Source organism: Gadus morhua, chromosome 11, assembly GCF_902167405.1.
Source record: "Gadus morhua chromosome 11, gadMor3.0, whole genome shotgun sequence".
Lineage (NCBI taxonomy): Eukaryota > Metazoa > Chordata > Actinopteri > Gadiformes > Gadidae > Gadus > Gadus morhua.
The window spans coordinates 10,074,883-10,093,393 of record NC_044058.1 but is presented as its reverse complement, the minus strand read 5'-3'; the positions used below and the strand labels follow the sequence as shown (position 1 = coordinate 10,093,393).

At 43.6% G+C, this 18,511-nt stretch overlaps 1 protein-coding gene across 2 annotated transcripts in view; it reads left to right on the top strand.

Annotated features, from left to right (window-relative positions):
* dgkb (diacylglycerol kinase, beta) overlaps positions 1-18,511 on the top strand; it is a 53,410-nt gene that overhangs the window by 24,452 nt on the left and 10,447 nt on the right. For both annotated transcript variants that reach the window (XM_030371142.1, XM_030371141.1), the window contains 5 exons: positions 584-673; positions 1,531-1,691; positions 6,935-6,999; positions 16,726-16,816; positions 17,852-18,047. In XM_030371142.1, coding sequence (XP_030227002.1) covers positions 584-673; positions 1,531-1,691; positions 6,935-6,999; positions 16,726-16,816; positions 17,852-18,047 — 603 coding nt within the window. The remainder of the gene's footprint in view (positions 1-583; positions 674-1,530; positions 1,692-6,934; positions 7,000-16,725; positions 16,817-17,851; positions 18,048-18,511) is intronic.

Genomic DNA, 18,511 nt, shown 5'->3' with positions numbered 1-18,511 from the left:
ATTCAGTGATTTGTCTTTTTTTGGTTTAGTTATTCATCCCCTCATCTGCTGAAAACAGATGACGGGGTGAGGGGGTTTGGGCTGTATTTGTTATCATTTGTTTTTGCAAAACAGCACGTTTTCTGACTGAAATAGTAAAATTGCCAAATTCAGAGCTGGTCAATTTGGGTGATTATCTGAGGTGGGTGAAAGAAAATAAAACATATTAGTAATCATTTGAAGAAAAAAGAATCACCTCTCTGGATTCTATTTGTCTCCCAAACCTGCTCAGACCTGAACAGACCTGTTCCCTGCTACTCAAAAAAAATTGCTGCAATCTTTTATCAATCAAAGCAAAAGGAGGTAATATGCCTTGGGCAGAATGCATGTCTTTAAATATGCCCAACATTCTGGACATTTCCTTTGGACCTCTGCTTTAAAACAAGCCGCTGATCCTGGAGAACAGGGTTGTGTCTCTGTAGGGACAGAGGGATCGAGACCTGTCCGTCGGGTTGGATTTGAAACTGGTCTCTCAATGCTTTACGGGGAGTCTGTGATATTTATATTTGACACCATCTCTCTCTTTTTGCCCCGTCCATGACAGATAAGGCCAACCTAAACAGGAACCCCCCCGTGTGTGTACTTCCTCTTGGCACAGGAAATGACCTGGCCCGCTGCCTGCGCTGGGGGGGAGGTAGGTAGACTCCTCACAGGACCTGCTATTTTCATTTCAACTTGTTGTGTTTATTTGATTGTAATAATGTGTATTATCTAATATTGACACCGTTTGACACAAAATGTAGAGATCTTCCTAGTCTTATTTTGAACCAACACCCTATCAAATTATTTTTACTAAAAGGTCAACTGTATAAGATTGAGGTAGCCATTAGTGCTGAGGTTGCAGATTGAAACTAACCTAATCACATCCTCCCATTCCAACGCACTACTCGTGGCTTTTGATAATATGACGTTGTGCAGTTGTATTGCTACAGTTTCACTTTCTACACCAAATTTCTCAGAAAGAGTGAGACCCAGTTTTAATTATTGAACAACGAAACCACCACAAAAACCTGTTTTCCAAAACATACATGTATAATGCACATTATCCCATTTATCATAATTCCTGTATTTCACAGTCAGTGCAGTGGTTGTTGTATGCGTCCGAGAGAGGACACTTGTAATGCCATGATGTGTGTGTCAAGATGTGTGGAACTCCTGGCAGCAGTTAGCTGCAGATATTGTTTACCCTTAAAAATCCCATCATGGTTCTTTCAGATTTTTTTAATAATAAATATTAATAATCCCCTTTTTATTTAGATATGTGTTATATATATACAGTATGTCTGAGTGTGCACATTTATTTATTATTCTGTATTTTTATTTTTAAAGAAAAGTGGTTGTCTCACTGACTAAACACAACTACACTGCAAACAAAACTCCCTTTGTCTTACGTTGGGCCTTTGCCCCATAAACCCATTCTGCTGGACTCGACGACTCACACAGACACCGGGTGTCTCTCTCCCCATCCCGCTCTCTCTCTGGCGGCTGAAGGCTACGAGGGCGAGAGCCTGCTGAAGATCCTGCGGGACATCGAGACCAGCGCCGAGGTGACGCTAGACCGCTGGCGGATCGACGTGACGCCGTCGGACCGCGAGGAACCCGGAGACCCGGCGCCCTACAGCATCATCAACAACTACTTCTCCATCGGCGTGGTGAGTGAGGCCTGCCGGCGTCAACGTGACGATGAGCAAGATAAGAGAACCAGGGAAAATGGTACATCCTGGACGGGGATGTCATAATAATATCAGGTCTCTCTGTTTTGACTGAATGTTATCAGATATTTATTTTATTTTTATATGTAAATATTTAGGTTACATATTGTCCCCAAAAAAATTGGAACGGTTCTTAAATAAATACAAAAAAGATAGTTTCATGAATAAATTGTAGTTCAATTGAATAGATAAAAAACGACAAAAGTGCGCTGAGGGCCAACACCCCTCTTTCAAAACACAACGGTCTAACACTCCTTATTGTATTAACTTGGAGGACCTTCTAGTGCCATGTTGATGGAGATGTACTTGAGCACTAACCAGGCTGGATTGATCCAGGGCAGCCTGTTGGTGTGTATGTGTAGCGGCTGTCAGCTTGTGGCCACTGCCACGGACTTAGGCAGAGCGCACAGAACACAACCTCCACCAACGGCACCCGCGCCCTAGTCCCACATAATGACACTGATTACGCATGGATCATGCCGGTCATTACTGATAAATGTCAAGGGAAATATGGTAATTGACATTTGCAGGTGTTGGAAGGTGGGGGGATCTCTCATTTGGTGGCATTCGTACGTCTCAGCGACATAAGTGCTGCATGGTCCTACAAATGTTAGTCAAATAACTGTCGCTGAATGTAATGACGTTATTAGAGGATAATGGGTGGCGGGTCTTCGGTTTTGATGGGAAGAAAATGGATTCTATTCCTATTCTCCAATGCACCTGTGCTGTGTGAGTAAAATATTATTTTTAAAGAATCTGTCAAATGCAAATGTACAAAACTGGGCATCAAGGAAAAGTTCTACTTAACTTTAAATTATTTTATATTTTTGCATTTGTTTTTTATTACACATTGTGTTTCATATTATATTTTTGTGCGAAAGAGCATTTAAAAATATTTTGCTGTGATTTGGAGCAGCAGAAAGGCTTTTGTCTGGCAGGAAAAGGGACGATACGTGCACATGGGGTCACCTGCCTCACTTTCTTTTTTATCATTCGTTAACTTTCTCTATTTCGCTGGCTCTGTCTTTCTCACTGTGTTTCCTTCTGTTTACACTTTCTGGCTCTTTTTTCTTTATTTCATTATTTCTTCCCTTTCTATTTTTCAGTCATTTTTTTTGCTACTATTTAACTATCTATCTTGCTATACATCTAAATAACAAACAAAAGATGTTCACAACATGTTGTTAAGAAGGACAACAACAAGTTATCCAGAATCAAAGAACCTTTTGAGTGGTAAATAAAAAGTACTCCGTCCGGGGTTACTTTGTGAAGTCATTATAACTTCCTCACCTCCATGCTAACAACGGGATTAGTGCCCGTCGACCACGACAATGGCAAATGAAGTCGTTTGTGGGGGATTAGGAAGATTCGGGGTTCTCCATGGGATTGGAGTGTGATATGCAATGTTTTGTGACACGTTCACGAAAATAACAATATAACAAAGATTGTGTGAAAAGTCGAGCTAATAATGTTTCAGAGATTATGCAGATGACGTGAGATTGTTTCTGTAATGACATTGTAGTAAATCAGGCGGCAGCGGCGCCGGCAAAGTGCTTGCTAGCTTTGATTGGTTAAGCACTGTTGTGATGATCAACTCTTTTATAGTTTTCCATTTCTTTTTTTCAATGCCTGTACCCTCACCTTTAAGAATCATCCGTTGGAAATTAGGATGATGCACAAATGCTGCCCAATGATCTTTCTGATACACAAACAGAAAACAAATGTGACATCGCTACCTGCCAAAAGAAACCCTTACAAGAAATTGCCATTACTATTCCAAATCCCACAGGGTTTTTCTCTCCCTCCCTCAACGGTTTTTAAGCTAACCTCCCGACACTCTTCGTCACGCTACAGCGAGACGACTCGACTCGGTGATCGGACTGGGAGAATTAATGAAGCGCTCCCTCTGGGAGGATGTGGAAGTGACGTGACGTGTAATGATCTCAATCAGGGGCCGAGACGAGAGGCAGGGGCTAATCAGAGAGAGAGAGAGATCAGCTAGCATAATGTAACCCGTCGCTCTAATGACCTGCCGTCGCACTCCCTTGTCAAAGACATTACTCTCCCCCTCCCCCCCTCCCCCCCACACCCCATCCCCCCCATGAAAGACACATCCAACCACCACCAACCCCGCCCCACCCATAATTGGAGCCAAACTTTGAGCTATGGGAGGACATTACACACGTCCCGTATTAATTTCAGCACCAGATTTTTACAATGGTAATTATTTTGAGGGGAGCTAGTGAAGGGGGTGGGGTAGTGTCAATCCTGTGTCCTGAAGGCTTATACGATTTGTACGTGTCCTGAGTATGATGATGGATGAACTTACTGCAACTACTATGTGAAGCACAATGGACCACAGAGTTCTGTGGGAAATGCAATTATACCAGATATGCCACTGTTTCTACTGAATCTGAGATCCCCGTTGGAGGACTCGCCATGCTCCAGACTGGGACCATCACAGGAAAACACAGCTAGACTGGGTGCCTTGACACTAAAATAGACATAATTTCATTGTTCTCTGTTGGAAACATGCACATCCGCTTCTCAAGTAAAAAAGATAGAGGCACCCCCTGTTCCCCTTTAGTAATTCTTCTCTTTGCCTTCTCCTTCTTTCGCTCTGGGTATCAGATCCAGTACATTACATTCTGCCTTTGATGGTACACTTGATACCATAAGTTTAAATGTGTTTTTGTAATGGTCTTGTTGGTTAACATCATCGGCAGAAACTAGTAACACATGTTAACAAGGAGCCAGTACTTAACTGTTAACTTCCTTAAGGCACACAAACAACATCGACCTGCGCTCCACGAGTGACGTTGCATTTTATCTCTTCCCTGTGGTTCGGGGGCTGTTGTTTGGAGTGGTTGCAGCCGCTCTGTTTCTCTTGTAGCAGACCTCAGAAGAAAAGAAACACCAATAGAAACACTGGGGCTGAAACCAAATGGGACACAGCCTCCTCTGGCCTCGGCGCGCTTGTTTTCAGCTATGGTCTTGTTTGTAAGAAAAATCAAGTTTACACACTTCCAACCCAACACTTCCATCATCTCACCTCTCGACGCCGCCCGACGTCTGCGGGGATCTCGTGAGATTCTTTTGGTCTTCAACTCACAGCCATCTTAAAAAGACATCAAGAGAGGCACAATTGATTTTTTGGTCTTTTCACGCTTTTTTGGCGTTGGTAAATTTGGACTGCAGAGCGCCAGCAGGGGGTTATCCCTGTGGTGGCTGTTGCTGAATCGCTACACGAGAAGGACGGGCTTGTAAACAGATTGCTTTGGTGCTGCCCAAAAAGTTAACTGCGTCAAGTTTACTCACAATAGCCTACAAACTTTTGTTCCGTTTTGGATCAGGGCCATGTTAGGTTTTTAATCACTTGCTTCTATCACTACAGAGGCCTTATTACTTTCTTTGATATAGTTATTTTGACAGTGTTGAATTATATGTATAATATATAGTTTTTTTGTTTTATCTTAATTGACTCACAGTGTCAAGATTTGTCATAGGTAGACCAACCAACTATTCATTGCTGTCCTTTTAATGCATTATTTTGAACATGTGGACATTTCCTGCCATTTTCTTTCAATGCATTACATCACACATGATCATTTAGCATGGGTGTTTTATATAATAAGAATAAATAAAAAAATTAACAGGCAGGGGTAGGGCGTCTTGCTGAAAGATGCATACAGGAAGGGATCGGGTAATGAGCACAGTGCACAGGGGCTTGTAGTGGACCACACTATCCTAGCCTCAATTTGTATTCCCCCGTCACAAAACCCTGACGAGTCCCTATTCAAAAAACACTTTACACCACACATCACAACTCTAAAAATAACGCATCAACACATCATGGGTGAGCTTGTTTTTGGGAGCGGTTCTGCTTGCATCTTCTGGGTCCCGATTAAACGTACGGTTAGCGTGTAGCGCGGCGATGGGGTAGCAGCACTCACCCGTCGCCACAGGACGGCCCGCTTACCACTGCGGGTCACTGCACAAGAGAAGGTGAGAGGGTGTGAGCAGGGACAGGAAAGGCTAAAAGAGTCACAGAAATAAATACCTTAATGACAGAGGGGCTGGCGAGAGGCAGGGAGGAAGAGAAAGGGGTAGAGATATCGAGGGGGAGAGAGAAAGTGATAGAGAGAGAGAAAGGGAGCGAGAGAGAGAGAAATCAACTTGGTTGCCAGGAGTGAAGGCAGCATCCTGTAGGTTGGTTGGAAGTTGTGATTACTCGCGATGTGTGTTTAATTAATTAGCCGGTGTGGAGACGCCGTGCTGTTCGTCAGCCTTACTGTCAATACCCTGCACACCCTTGGCTCAAACCCTCTGCCTTCCACTTGGCTGGGAGCACACACACACACACACACACACACACACACACACAAGCACACACACGCATGCACTCGCGCACGCATACACACACATGCACAAACTCACACACACATGCACACGCACACGCACACACACACACATACACACACCTATACACACGCACACACATGCGCACTCATACTCACACACACACACAAACACACACATGCAAACTCACACGCACACCCACACACACACACACATGCGCACGCAAACAAACACATGCACATGCACACACACATTCATGGAACATATGCACAGCAAAGGTGCGATCAGAGTATATGGTAAATTGTGAGTTAGTTTGCAAGTTGACGCCCATGTTTGCATCCAAATGTATTCTTTTTTTTCTCAGCATGTTGCAATTTGCCCACATTGGACCATTTGTGTAACAAATGTATTTTTCCGTTCTTCTTGTATCTGGTTGTGATTCATCTCAATAATAGAAAATATCACATATCACGTATCAAATAATAAGGAATAGTAAACTACTATTAGAAAATCCAACTTCAGCATTACAGTAAACTAGTCCATTTACAAGACTGGAGAAAAAGGCAAACTGACAAATTGTATGTTCCACTCCTGTACTCTGAATCAAGACACCCTGTTAAAACCAAAAGATGCTACAACACAGGGCTCATTGCAATTTCTCTTGTTTGGTTCACCGTTTGGCAAGGGACCACCATTGCATCAAACACGGCCCCCGACCAAGCCGTCAGTTCACCGGGTGTGGCTCTCTCTGGCCGCTGAAAATAATCTGAAATGCATTTCAAGGCCTCAGTAAAGGGTCCTGTGGTTCTGTGTGTCTCCTCCAGGACGCCTCCATTGCCCACCGCTTCCACATCATGAGGGAGAAACACCCTGAGAGGTTCAACAGCAGGTGAGCGGAGGACAGAAATCATTGGGAACAGCCCATTAACTAACTACTGAAGCTGGGTTGAACAAGTAAGGACTGGTCGAGCTGATGTCATGCCTAATTGGTTATCTGTGTCTCTAGTTTTAATCATGTTGATGAAGTACCATGAAAAACATGACAATAATTCCAATTCAAATAAATCAACTTAATAACATTTTAATTTTCAAGCCAACTCTAACCAGCCAACATTTTTCATTTATTTGAATAATATGGATGTAGAGCCCGATTGATTACATGTGTTTCTGTAGAGTTGTTATTTTAGCACCAAGGTCTTTAACCAACCACTATAACCAACCAACCACTGAGATTCTCCAGCTCAATCCCCCTGTTACTGATCCCAACTGAAATACGCCGTTAACCCACAGAGAGAGTGGGCCGGACGGCCCCCAGAACACTCCGCTTCTCCGCTGCACGTCGGGGCCCCCCCCGAGGGGACTAATTGACAGGGTTCATATTTAGCATCTGTGATTACCTTGAGGAGATGTGATCACCTTCTGAAAGGTGAACAAATGCAGCAGCCATGCTCCCATCAATATTTAACATCCCCCCATACGTCTCCACTAGCGCCACGCAGTAATTGCGGGTGTAATTGAATTTGCTTGGCTTGTTTGACGTCGTCTTCGATGGATCAGTCCAGAGTGATTACACACACACACACTGTGGACTAATAATCCCATTTGTTCTCATCATCGTATTTTAATTACGTTGTAGCCCGGGCTTGGCAGAACATTTAAGCCTCTGTGTTTTTTTTTATGCAGCAGCACTTTTGCTACAGTTCCATGGGTTTGATGGTTTGCAAAGTGACTCTGGAAAAAGGGAAGTTCAATAGAAATTCGAAAATACTAATAGCTTTTTGAGGGGAAGGGGCGAGCGAGACATGTCACATTTATGCTCCACCATGTTGGAGTTCACTTTAGCTCTGTACAGATTTTGGCTCAGTCATAGACCGTTACTACGTGATGATATTGTCTTGTTAAACCGTTTACTGATCGCTGAATATCCAAGCGATGCTCAAACTACAGAGTTGGTGAGCCTTACTTCGAACAAAAATGTTTTTGATGGTAGAGCTTAAAACTCATGATTCATCTTGAGCTTTGACCAATTCACTTTCACTTTGTCCTGGTCAAATATAGTGCTCTCTTTTGAAAACAATGGTGCACGCAACAAAGAGTGGTTTGTGTTGTTCAACAAAAAATGTTGGCCCTTTGAAAAATGATTGAGATATTTTAAGAAAATTATACCATCTGTTATTTGAATTTAATGAATAATTCACAGGAGGGAATGGGTTTAGGATCTCTCTATTACGCACTATCCTTTCCAATTCAATAATGCATGATTATAGTTTTTCAAGGTAGCATAGATTTGGTTAGATTTGTGGAGGGGGATTCATGCCCAATGGAGACATAGTGCAACTCATCATGGAGTCATATTGTTTCAACTGGAGGAGCTTTTTCAGGCAGAATGAAGTTCTATTAAGGAGGAACTGAACCGTGACCACTAAACGCTTGCCATTGTTAGACACTAGGGTTAGGCTATTATGCTTGCAAAATAGACTGCTCTTCCCAATCCTGCTTTTTGTGCCACTACTACTGCTACTACTAGTATTACTATTACTGCTACTACTGGTATAACAACTACTACTTCTAATACTACTACTACCACTATTATCGCTAGTATTAGTGTAAGTACTACTCAAAATAATATGAATAATATACACATAATAATTCTCCAAAAATGGTTAGTTCACAAATACCTTTTTATAGTATATATAATGGAAATACTTTTCTTTATAAAAATAATCCACTTTTTGTTGTGATACTTTTTTTTTTAAAGGGAAGTTTAAACCCCCCAACAAGTGATCCAAAATGGGTGGAAATATGTTTTTATAAATTATAAATATTTCGAAAATATAGTCCAGGCAAAAAAGCATTTTCATATTCCACATGACTTCATTATATATTACACATTACTTGTACATTCATTGGGGCTAATTGCCACATAATCCTCTGCTCTTAATGTCCATCTTTCAAATGTCATCTAGTAATTATAAAATAACTAAAAATGACAAATACAGCTAATGAAAAAACATCTAATCGGAAGGAATAGCGAATAAGCATAGCTGCTGTTGACATCTAGGAACTCATGTATCATCATAAGGGCCTGATTTCAAAGACCCTGTGGGATCCCAGTGGAACACAGGATTATCCAAGCCATACACTCTGTCCCAGCTATGACCTTAAAGAAAACATCAATATTTAATCAGCGCCAATTAGCTACCAAATAACGGCTCGTTGCTTTTCTTAATCGCAGAATGAACTGGTTTCCTTGATGAAATCCCATGCTCTCTCTCTCTCTCTCTCTCTCTCTCTCTCTCTCTCTCTCTCTCTCTTTCTCTCTCTCTCTCTCTCTCTCTCTCTCTCTCTCTCTCTCTCTCTCTCTCTCTTTCTCTCTCTCTCTCTCTCTCTCTCTCTCTCTCTCTCTCTCTCTCTCTCTCTCTCTCTCTCTCTCTCTCTCTCTCTCTCTCTCTCTCTCTCTCTACCTTTTTCCATCCCTCTCTCAATAGTTCTCGTCATCTCCCTCTATCTTCCTCTCTCTCTTTCCCTTTCTCTATCCCCCTCCACCCTCTCTCTCTCTCCCTTTCTCTATCCCCCTCCACCCTCTCTCTCTCTCTCCATCTCTATCTCTATCAATCTCTATCCTCTGAGTTTGCACCTTGGGGTGATTATCGGGGCGTAGGTGTGAAGATTTGACGCTCGGCAGATAGATTCATTTACTGGCTCAGCCGGACCTGGAGGTGATAATGAGGTCCAGGATTAAAAGTCAGACAATCAGTCGACCTCGCGACAATCGCAACACAACCCCCCCCCCCCCCCCCTCTCTCTCCTTGTGAAATATATACTGTTCCTTTTCCTTAACTCCACTGCCACCCCCTTTTTCTGCTGATCTCTCATGTAATTACACTAATCTCTGACTCCAAGAGACCCCGAGTCACGGAAGGTTGAGGAAGAATGAAGGCAAGAAAAGAGGCGTTTGAAGGACGCAGGAAAAAACCAGAGGAAACACAACCGCACTGTCTTTTTTAGCCTGTGTCGTCCCTTTCAACCTGTTACTATTTTACTCATTTGCAATTGAATATAATCTACTCTTTGTTTATTTTAATGTATTCTTTTATCCAAGTCATCTTGTATGTCAACCATTTGACATTTATTTAAAGCTACTGCAGGTATAATTTGAGAGTTATAAAGATCAGTAGCGTGCGGTGACCCTAAATTTCAGTGGGGCAGTCTGGCGTGCGACCACACCCACAATGTATATGTTTTTTTAATATGTATATATTATATGCATATATTATATTGTATCATATCATATTATATATATATGCTTCACATCACTCACACCCGTGGTCCATATATCCCCTTGTCCTGTGCACACACTTGCTTTGAAAAAGTAGGAAACAAAAAACAGTATTTCTCTTTGAGCAACCAAACCGAAATACCATGCTCGGGAGAAAGTTGTAAGTTTTCCCCCTATCCTTCGTTGGTTGGACAATGTTTATGCCCAGTCTGTCTGGGCCAAGTTGTTTGATCGTTAACTTCTCTTCCAATTTTAACCTCTCCAATGTTTTTTCAACAGAAACTCAACACTATTAATCACAGGTGCAACACCACTCGCCATACCTACATCTGATATAGGAATGACGAAAGATACTGGCTGAATAATTAGAGTAAAAAAAACAACAGTTCTAAAATATGACCCTGGGGCAGACTGCTTTACAACCATGTAGGCGTCTTTCAGCGCGGATTGCAATTCTTATTGCAGCCTGCAGGGTTATGCGATAAACATATGGAGGAACGCGGTCGCTGAGCGGCCCTGCCCCAACATTGCATGACACGTTAAACTCAACTAGAATCACCGCCCACCATCATCCAGAATTTGATGTCAACCGACCAAAAATAGTCTGAAAGCTTACAGAAACTATAGATAGTTCATGTGACAATCTCATTATTAAAAATAGATTTGGAGGAATGATTTACTGAGGACCAATTTTTTGGGGAGCATGCTAGTAGTTCGCTGCCCCACCTGTCCACGTGGACGGCACTCGCCTGGTAAAGATAGAGAGCTCGATTTTTTTTAACCTGTGATTAACAGGTAAGATGGGTTCCCCAAACCAATCGATGTCTATTTTTAAGCCTGAGGACATCTGAGGCTCTCCCCGAGGCCTGTTCCTCATCCAAAGGTGCCGTACGCGCCCACTGGCCTCTCCTGCGCTAACCTTTCCGCCGTGCGCGGCGAAGCCCGTCATGCGGCGCTCTTTAGCATAATGAGTGCGCTCATCAAAGACCAGCCGCGTGCCGGGTGGGGCATGTCACACACACACACACACACACACACACACATATACACACATATACACTCACACACTCTCGGACCTCGTTTAAGGATGTAATCGCTTGGCTGTCCAGGGTGTCATCTATAATTAATGGCGATGTGTGTGTAATTTAGACATCTCACCCGTGCACTGGGACGTTCCCAGTAGGAAGAAAGCCCCCCCTCACCATGCACACACACACACACACACACAAACTCTCAAATACACACACACACACACACACACACACACACACACACACACACACACACACACACACACACACACACACACACACACACAGACACACACACACACACACACACACACATATTTTCAAACAAGCCACACACACACTCAAACACTCTAGAACAGACACTGCCCAAACCACACACACATGATGAAAAGGAATACCCCATTTGTGCATAACGTATAACATAGTAAGATATACTTTAAGAATGCCTCTAACACCACTGTCTCACATTGCCTTTGACATCCCAAACCCCCCCCCCCCCCACACACATACACATTCAAACAAACAATCGCACAACCTATTGGCCCCTGCATAGTCACCAGCTGCTTCATAATACGGCATACACGTTGTGATGACCAAAGTTTAAGCAAACCAAACCAAACTAAACGCTGGAGAGGGCCGTATGAAAATATCGCCGAGCAGCGGGGGAAACTTGAGCCGGTGTTTACTGGGCGGTGGACCTGTGCAGCCTGCGCCACGTCCACCGCCACGCACTACTAAGCTATCACCGCTGTTTGCCCTGCATGGAAATCACCGGCACTGGACACGTTGCTGTGGTCTGCTGTACTTTAGTTAAGTTGTTTTTTGATCTGCTGCCTGCCGACAGTGTTTCAATACTGAACACCAATTTCTTTGTTTTGAATCTGTTGCCTGGTGTCGTTGTTTCAATCCACCCCCGAACGAAACAACCCAGCTAGGCGTGTGCTGTGCACCGCTGTTTGGCAGTTTGTTTATTTTAGTTTATTCAAAGTGACCTGTAGTGAGTTTTGCAGGGCATTAAGGCATTACACAGGAGGCCGAGATCTGGCTTCTTGTTCAAGCAGGACCGGCTCCTGGAACCCAGTACCTTTTAGGCTGAGAGCATCACTGTAACTACTACACTCTCTTAATAATAATAATAATAATAATAATAATAAATGAAATTTATATAGCGCTTAATATGGTACTCTAAGATGCTTTACATATTGCCCTATCAAAACTATGCAAGACAGACTAGGAATAAAAGAAAAACAGAGGTTAAACATGAAGAATAAGGTGGGATTTAGGTGGGGAAGGCTAGTGTGAAAAGGTATGTTTTGAGGGCAGATTTGAAAGAAGAGAGGGTTGGAGAGACTTACCCCCTGATGAACATTAGAATCAGTTCTAGGGGGAAACTGTTAAGACCCTGCTACTAATCTAAGGTGACCACATGCAATTGTATCAAATGATGTACCATCACGCTGCATAGAGCTACATAGGTTTTTCCATTCTACGGCCACTTCCAGCAGACCAACGAGTGGTTGCCGTCCATGTGAGACGGGGTGCTCTCTGTGCAGGCCTCTAGCGGTGTGTAGGAAACACACAAGGGCAAGACAACACAACACAACACGGGGCCATCATTTCTCCAGCTGCCAGTCAGAGTCACTGGAGGTGGTGCTGCGTTAAACAAAACAGTGCATCCATGCAACGCACACAGAGTTGCTTATGTCAATGGGATATTTATCACCTCTGATCAAGAAGGAATTAGTGTGAAAACTCCGGTCGTAGATCATTCCGGGTGAGATTAGGTGTCACCGAGGAAGAGGAGGGTTGGGTTGGGGAAATCAATGGTCCTATGGCCGCTGCCAAGTGTGACCAGTGAAGAGAGCATTTCAAGTTTGGCCCGGGGTGAAACGGCGGTACTATCGAGGCGTATTCATCTCGTCAACACAGCAAATGTTGGTGACCATGCAGCAAATTGACTGATGGCCTCGGACTACAGCGGCGACGTGTTTTGGTGTGGAGGGGCAATTCGTTAAAACACAGATTTTAGTTTTTTCAGTGCTGTGCCTTTGTGTTTCGCTTTAGCTAACGTGTAGCAGCCAGCTACCGGGGGAAGTATCTCTGTGTTGTTTTTAGTTTCAATCTGCCCGCTAGCCAGTCTGGCAGAAAATAAAGGTGTGATTATCCTTAAAGTCAAGTTGAAATTAAAAGTAGTAATTAATTTACTAATTACAGACTTATTATTTACCTAGGAAACATGTTTTTTGGTAATCACAGAATAGACTTCATTAATACCAGCCACCTCTTAAAAAGCAGACAACTGTTTGCGTCTGAGCACACAGTAGGTAGCTACTCACATTTATTTTGCCGTTTCGAAACAAATGCCCTTTCAGGTCATCTGTAAGACTGTTGAGAAAAATTCAGATACGGTTTCCATGACAACTGCATTTAAATGATCACGTGTTTGCACTCGCTGACAACGTGACTCTGCGTGTTCCCTGACCACCCCGATCCAATCATTAAAAGATGGAACGCCAGCGAGAATGACTTTATCGTAATGAGTCGTTAATGTGTCTCCAGCGCGTTCACACGTGTATTTTTACCCAGCCGGCTGTCATCATCAGATCACCTGAGAGACGTGCTTTAAAGGCCAGGTGTGAACAAGGTCTTTGACATCATCAGCAGCACCCACAGCTGGCTCAACCCCAGGGGCTTCCCAGTGAGCCGCCACGCTCCCCTCCCCGGCTCCACAACATGATCTTTGTGTTGTTCTTTTCCGACCAGCCCAGTCGTTTGTATATGCACTAGGTTGTTGGTTGTCCGTCTTACCAGATTTGTGTATGCACATTTGGCTGGCGCCTGTAGTAGGCGGCGGCGGGCACATTAATACAACATGTGTCCCATGTTCACCACTACATTATGAATGGGGTAATGTGTCGTTTTGCATGGATATAGTCGCCTTTAAAGCACAGCCAAAGTGTTATGCGCGGTTATCTGGAGAGAAGGGGAGCTGTTTCACAACATACTGCTCAAAAGGAGGGCACAGTTGCTTCGCAAAAATGTAGACCCCGCCGGTCGACGGCTTGAATAAATCGAAACATAAAAGTGACTTTTATTATACTTACGCTAATGTAAGATCCACCCAATTCACCTTTGAAAACATCCTCATCTTCCAGGAAATCAATCAGTGTTCTGTTGGGTCAGCTGGCCGGCCCAGCCCGGCCTGTCCGTCAGGCCGGTCCAGGGTTATCCAGCAGTCGACCGATAACAAATGAGAATCAGATGCAGCCAATAGGATGCTCCTAATTACTTAATGAACAGGGACATAAGAAGGTGATTTGTTGCCATGGTGCCCTTGTTAGTTTAAGTGGAGAGAATCGACAGGATGGTCAAATGTTGTGCCTTATCTCTGTCCATGCCTATGCCAACCACAAAACAACCAAGAAGACTCTTTACGCTCAGAGAGTCAAATACTCACATCGCATTAAGCTTTATTTCACGCAGTTGTAAAGTTGTAAAATGTAGCTGTATTTGCTGTGTCTGCCTATGGTTTAATTGTGAATCTTTACCACATCTCCTCACGCTACAGACAGAAGGAGGCAGAGGTCATCCCATTGCGTGCCCCATGCTGTAAGACATGCAGCAGCGTGCCCTGTAGCGCAGGCCTTTATCCTCCTCCTGCACGCATCCCCATCCCTCATCCCTGGACTATTGACCGTGTTGCACATTATAAATCAACGCGTGGTCCCACTACCTTGCAACTAGCCTAATGAAAGCTCATCTGTAAAAAGGCTAAATGGTCCTGACAAAAGCCCTAATGAATAAATCAATATTGCAGAGATTGTTGCTCTGCGTATAGGAATACATCCCTATGTGGGGCTCAGGGTCGGCCACGGCTGCCCCATTTTTTACTGAGCGCAGTTATGCATGTCAGCACTGTTGTTGTACAGGTTTACCCACCCCTCGGAGCAGGGGATGAAGGGCTGAATGGTCTGCTGTTTCTTTGAGTCTGGGGTTTTCTACCACCTGTGTATCTCTGGGGGTATTCTGCCATCTCCGTGTTTTGGCCGGTGGTTTCGTGATAATATGAGCGTTATTTGTTGGTTTTAAATGTAATGTAGAGTCACTTTTGGAAAAGATACATTGTTCAAAATGTAGGTGAGTTCTTAGTTGTCACCAATATTTTCTGCCATTCTCCCTTACTTAACCTCTCTGTTAACACTCGGTATCCCCAGTGTGTGATGACCATTAACACATGCTCGAAATGTACCTATGAGTATTGAAACACACCAGTGTTGTGACAATCAAATGTCAAACATGCTCATAACTAATCATCAACCATGCTCCATAAAATAAACCAAATACGGGCCTGTCAAAGTGTCAAGTCTCGGAAAAGGTCTTCACATTTGAAATACACCCCTCCAGGGCGTCCTAAATACATCTTTATCCCAGTTTGTTCTTCACTCGGGGACACCGCTGCCCTATTCTACTTCTAGTCTCTGTGACTCTGAGACACTTTGTCCGCTCAGCCTTCCAGGGGCAGATGGTGGCTCACCATCGATCACCGGCCTTATCTGAGGGAGGGGGTCCTGCTACTGGGCGGCCAGGGGAGCCGCTCCCCAGTCCTCTGTTAATTGAGGGGGAGCAGGTAGATTAGCCTCTGGTGGCCCCCATACCGGGCCCCCGACGGTGGCCACGCATGCCTGCAGACGATCCCCTATGCCTGACATAATCAGCTTACGCTGTGTCTTTATGACGCATCCACGGTGATTAATGGAGCGCATTATGCATTGACTGGGTGATTAATGAGCAGTAATTGTAATTGTTGTCAGTTGTTATAATGGAGGGTATTTCCTGTAGTCCTTAAGTTCTAAGCGATGCCTGCTTAAGAAGAATAAAGTCTCATGCATGGTGAATATCGACCAAGAACGGCAGTCTACTAAGGGGCAGAATAGTCCACAGTGTTTGACTCCCTGCGCAAAGGTTCTGTGTTCGATTCCAAATGTCCACAGTTTGTATTATGCAGGCATCATTGAGCAAAATGCCTAACTCCTACCCCCTCATTAATGCAATGTCTAACCCTGTCTAATAATAATAACATGTGAGCTGCTTTGGATATAAGGGTCAGCTAAATTGCAAAATAGTAGTAGTTTGCCCTCATATAACGGTACTTGTAAAGGCTCTTGTCAGACCGGGAGGTTGATATGGGGAACAAAGGAGTGAGACACTCTCATTGGACAAGCTTTGGTTTTTGATGTGCGAGGGAAGAATGCTCTCCTGTTTCCTCCTGGTCCCTTTGCAACTTACCCCATGTCTTGTTTCCCAGAACAAAGAACAAGCTGTGGTACTTTGAGTTCGGCACCTCAGAGACCTTCTCTGCCACGTGTAAGAAGCTGCACGACTTTCTGGAGGTGGAGGTAAATCGAAACACATGCTTTGTGTGTTTTTCTGCACTGTAAACCCTCATTGGGGATTAAGTAGATAAAGAAGATATACACATGCTCGTTTTGATTTTGTTCACCAGTTTTACAATTGTTCTTTTTGTTAACATGTGTGGAGCTCCACTATAATTCGACGTAGTTTCCATCTTTTTAAATGGAACATTATCCATTAAATCCCATTGCAGGACAAAAAGAGTTATTTACAGAGTTATTTACAGATATAACCTATTTTATCCAATTCCACGGTGGCGCTGGAGGCGTGTTGACGTGATAAGACGCAGTTCAGTCTCTCTCCGTGTCTCTCCACACCCCCGCCCCACTCACACTGAACCTCAGCTTAACACACAGGCAATTAGCCCTGCGCGACCCTGCTGCGTGCGATATTGAGTGATAATGAAGATAGCGTCAATTCGATTCACCGTCACCCCCGCAACCACCTCCACCACTCCTCAATGGTGTCCACACAGTGCAGAGGTCTTTATTAATTAATGTTGGATGGGTACTTACTACTGGAAGGCGAGCAACCATTGACTTTAAATACTGATCTAAATACAGATTGGACGCAATGGTGGAAGGAACTTGATTGATTCAGGGATATTTGCAAAATGGGGGCTTCCTGATCCATGCCCTGTTAGAGGACATGGCTTGAAGGGGAAAGTGCTGGTTTTAACCATGACAGGCCCTTTAAAGTCAGGTTTTGTTGAAGGAACATTAAGATAATGGAAATTTTTTACCCTTGTAAAGTTCCATTCAACTATATATTTGCTGATAAAGAAGTGACAGTTGACTGCCTTGTTATTTAATCCTATTAAACATTTAGAATACTCAATTAAATAACTAAACACCTTTTCTTTAGTCAAGCAACCATGGATACGTTTTTGAATACATTTGTATTATGTGACCTTTTTCTTTGTTCTGTACTCCATCTTTACCCTTCTACTTATCCTCTCTGTCCATCTTTCTATCTTCTATCCATCTTCTATTTCTCTGTCGTCTATCTTTCTCTGAAAGTGTGACGGCATCAGCCTGGACCTCAGCACCATCTCCCTTGAGGGCATCGCCATTCTCAACATTCCCAGCATGCACGGCGGCTCCAACCTCTGGGGTGAAAGCAAAAAGAGGAGGGGCAACCGAAGGGCGGCCAAGAAGGCCCAAGACAAGAGGACGACGGTGCTGGACCCAAAGGAGCTCATGTTTGCGGTCCAAGGTACTGCATTTCGATCCTCAATGTCTACCTCCTTGAGAAAGATGCCAATACCTCTCCCTGATCTTTGTTCACATGTCTCTTCATTCGCTGGTAGTCTGGTCAATGAAAACATAGGAGTACATTTTACAAAATGAAAATAAAGTTTTTTACAAAGAATATAAATATCTCCTTTACATGGAGATCATTCCGGTGAACCAAATAACTCAAGACCCCTTAGACACACGGGATGACTTGGATGGAAAAGTTATCCTTCCAACATGACAATATGAACGATTGGTAGCAATTTTAGGAAAAAAAGCCACGGATTTAAGCCAGGTATATGGGCATTTTTTTCTGAATCCAGCCAGGGTAAGCTACATTTTGAAAGTATCCAACCAAAACAATCCCATCCCTCCCTTCAGGCGTCGCTCCAAAGCCCCTCCCCCAAAACACATGACTAGTTCACTATCTTTAGCTTGATGTCT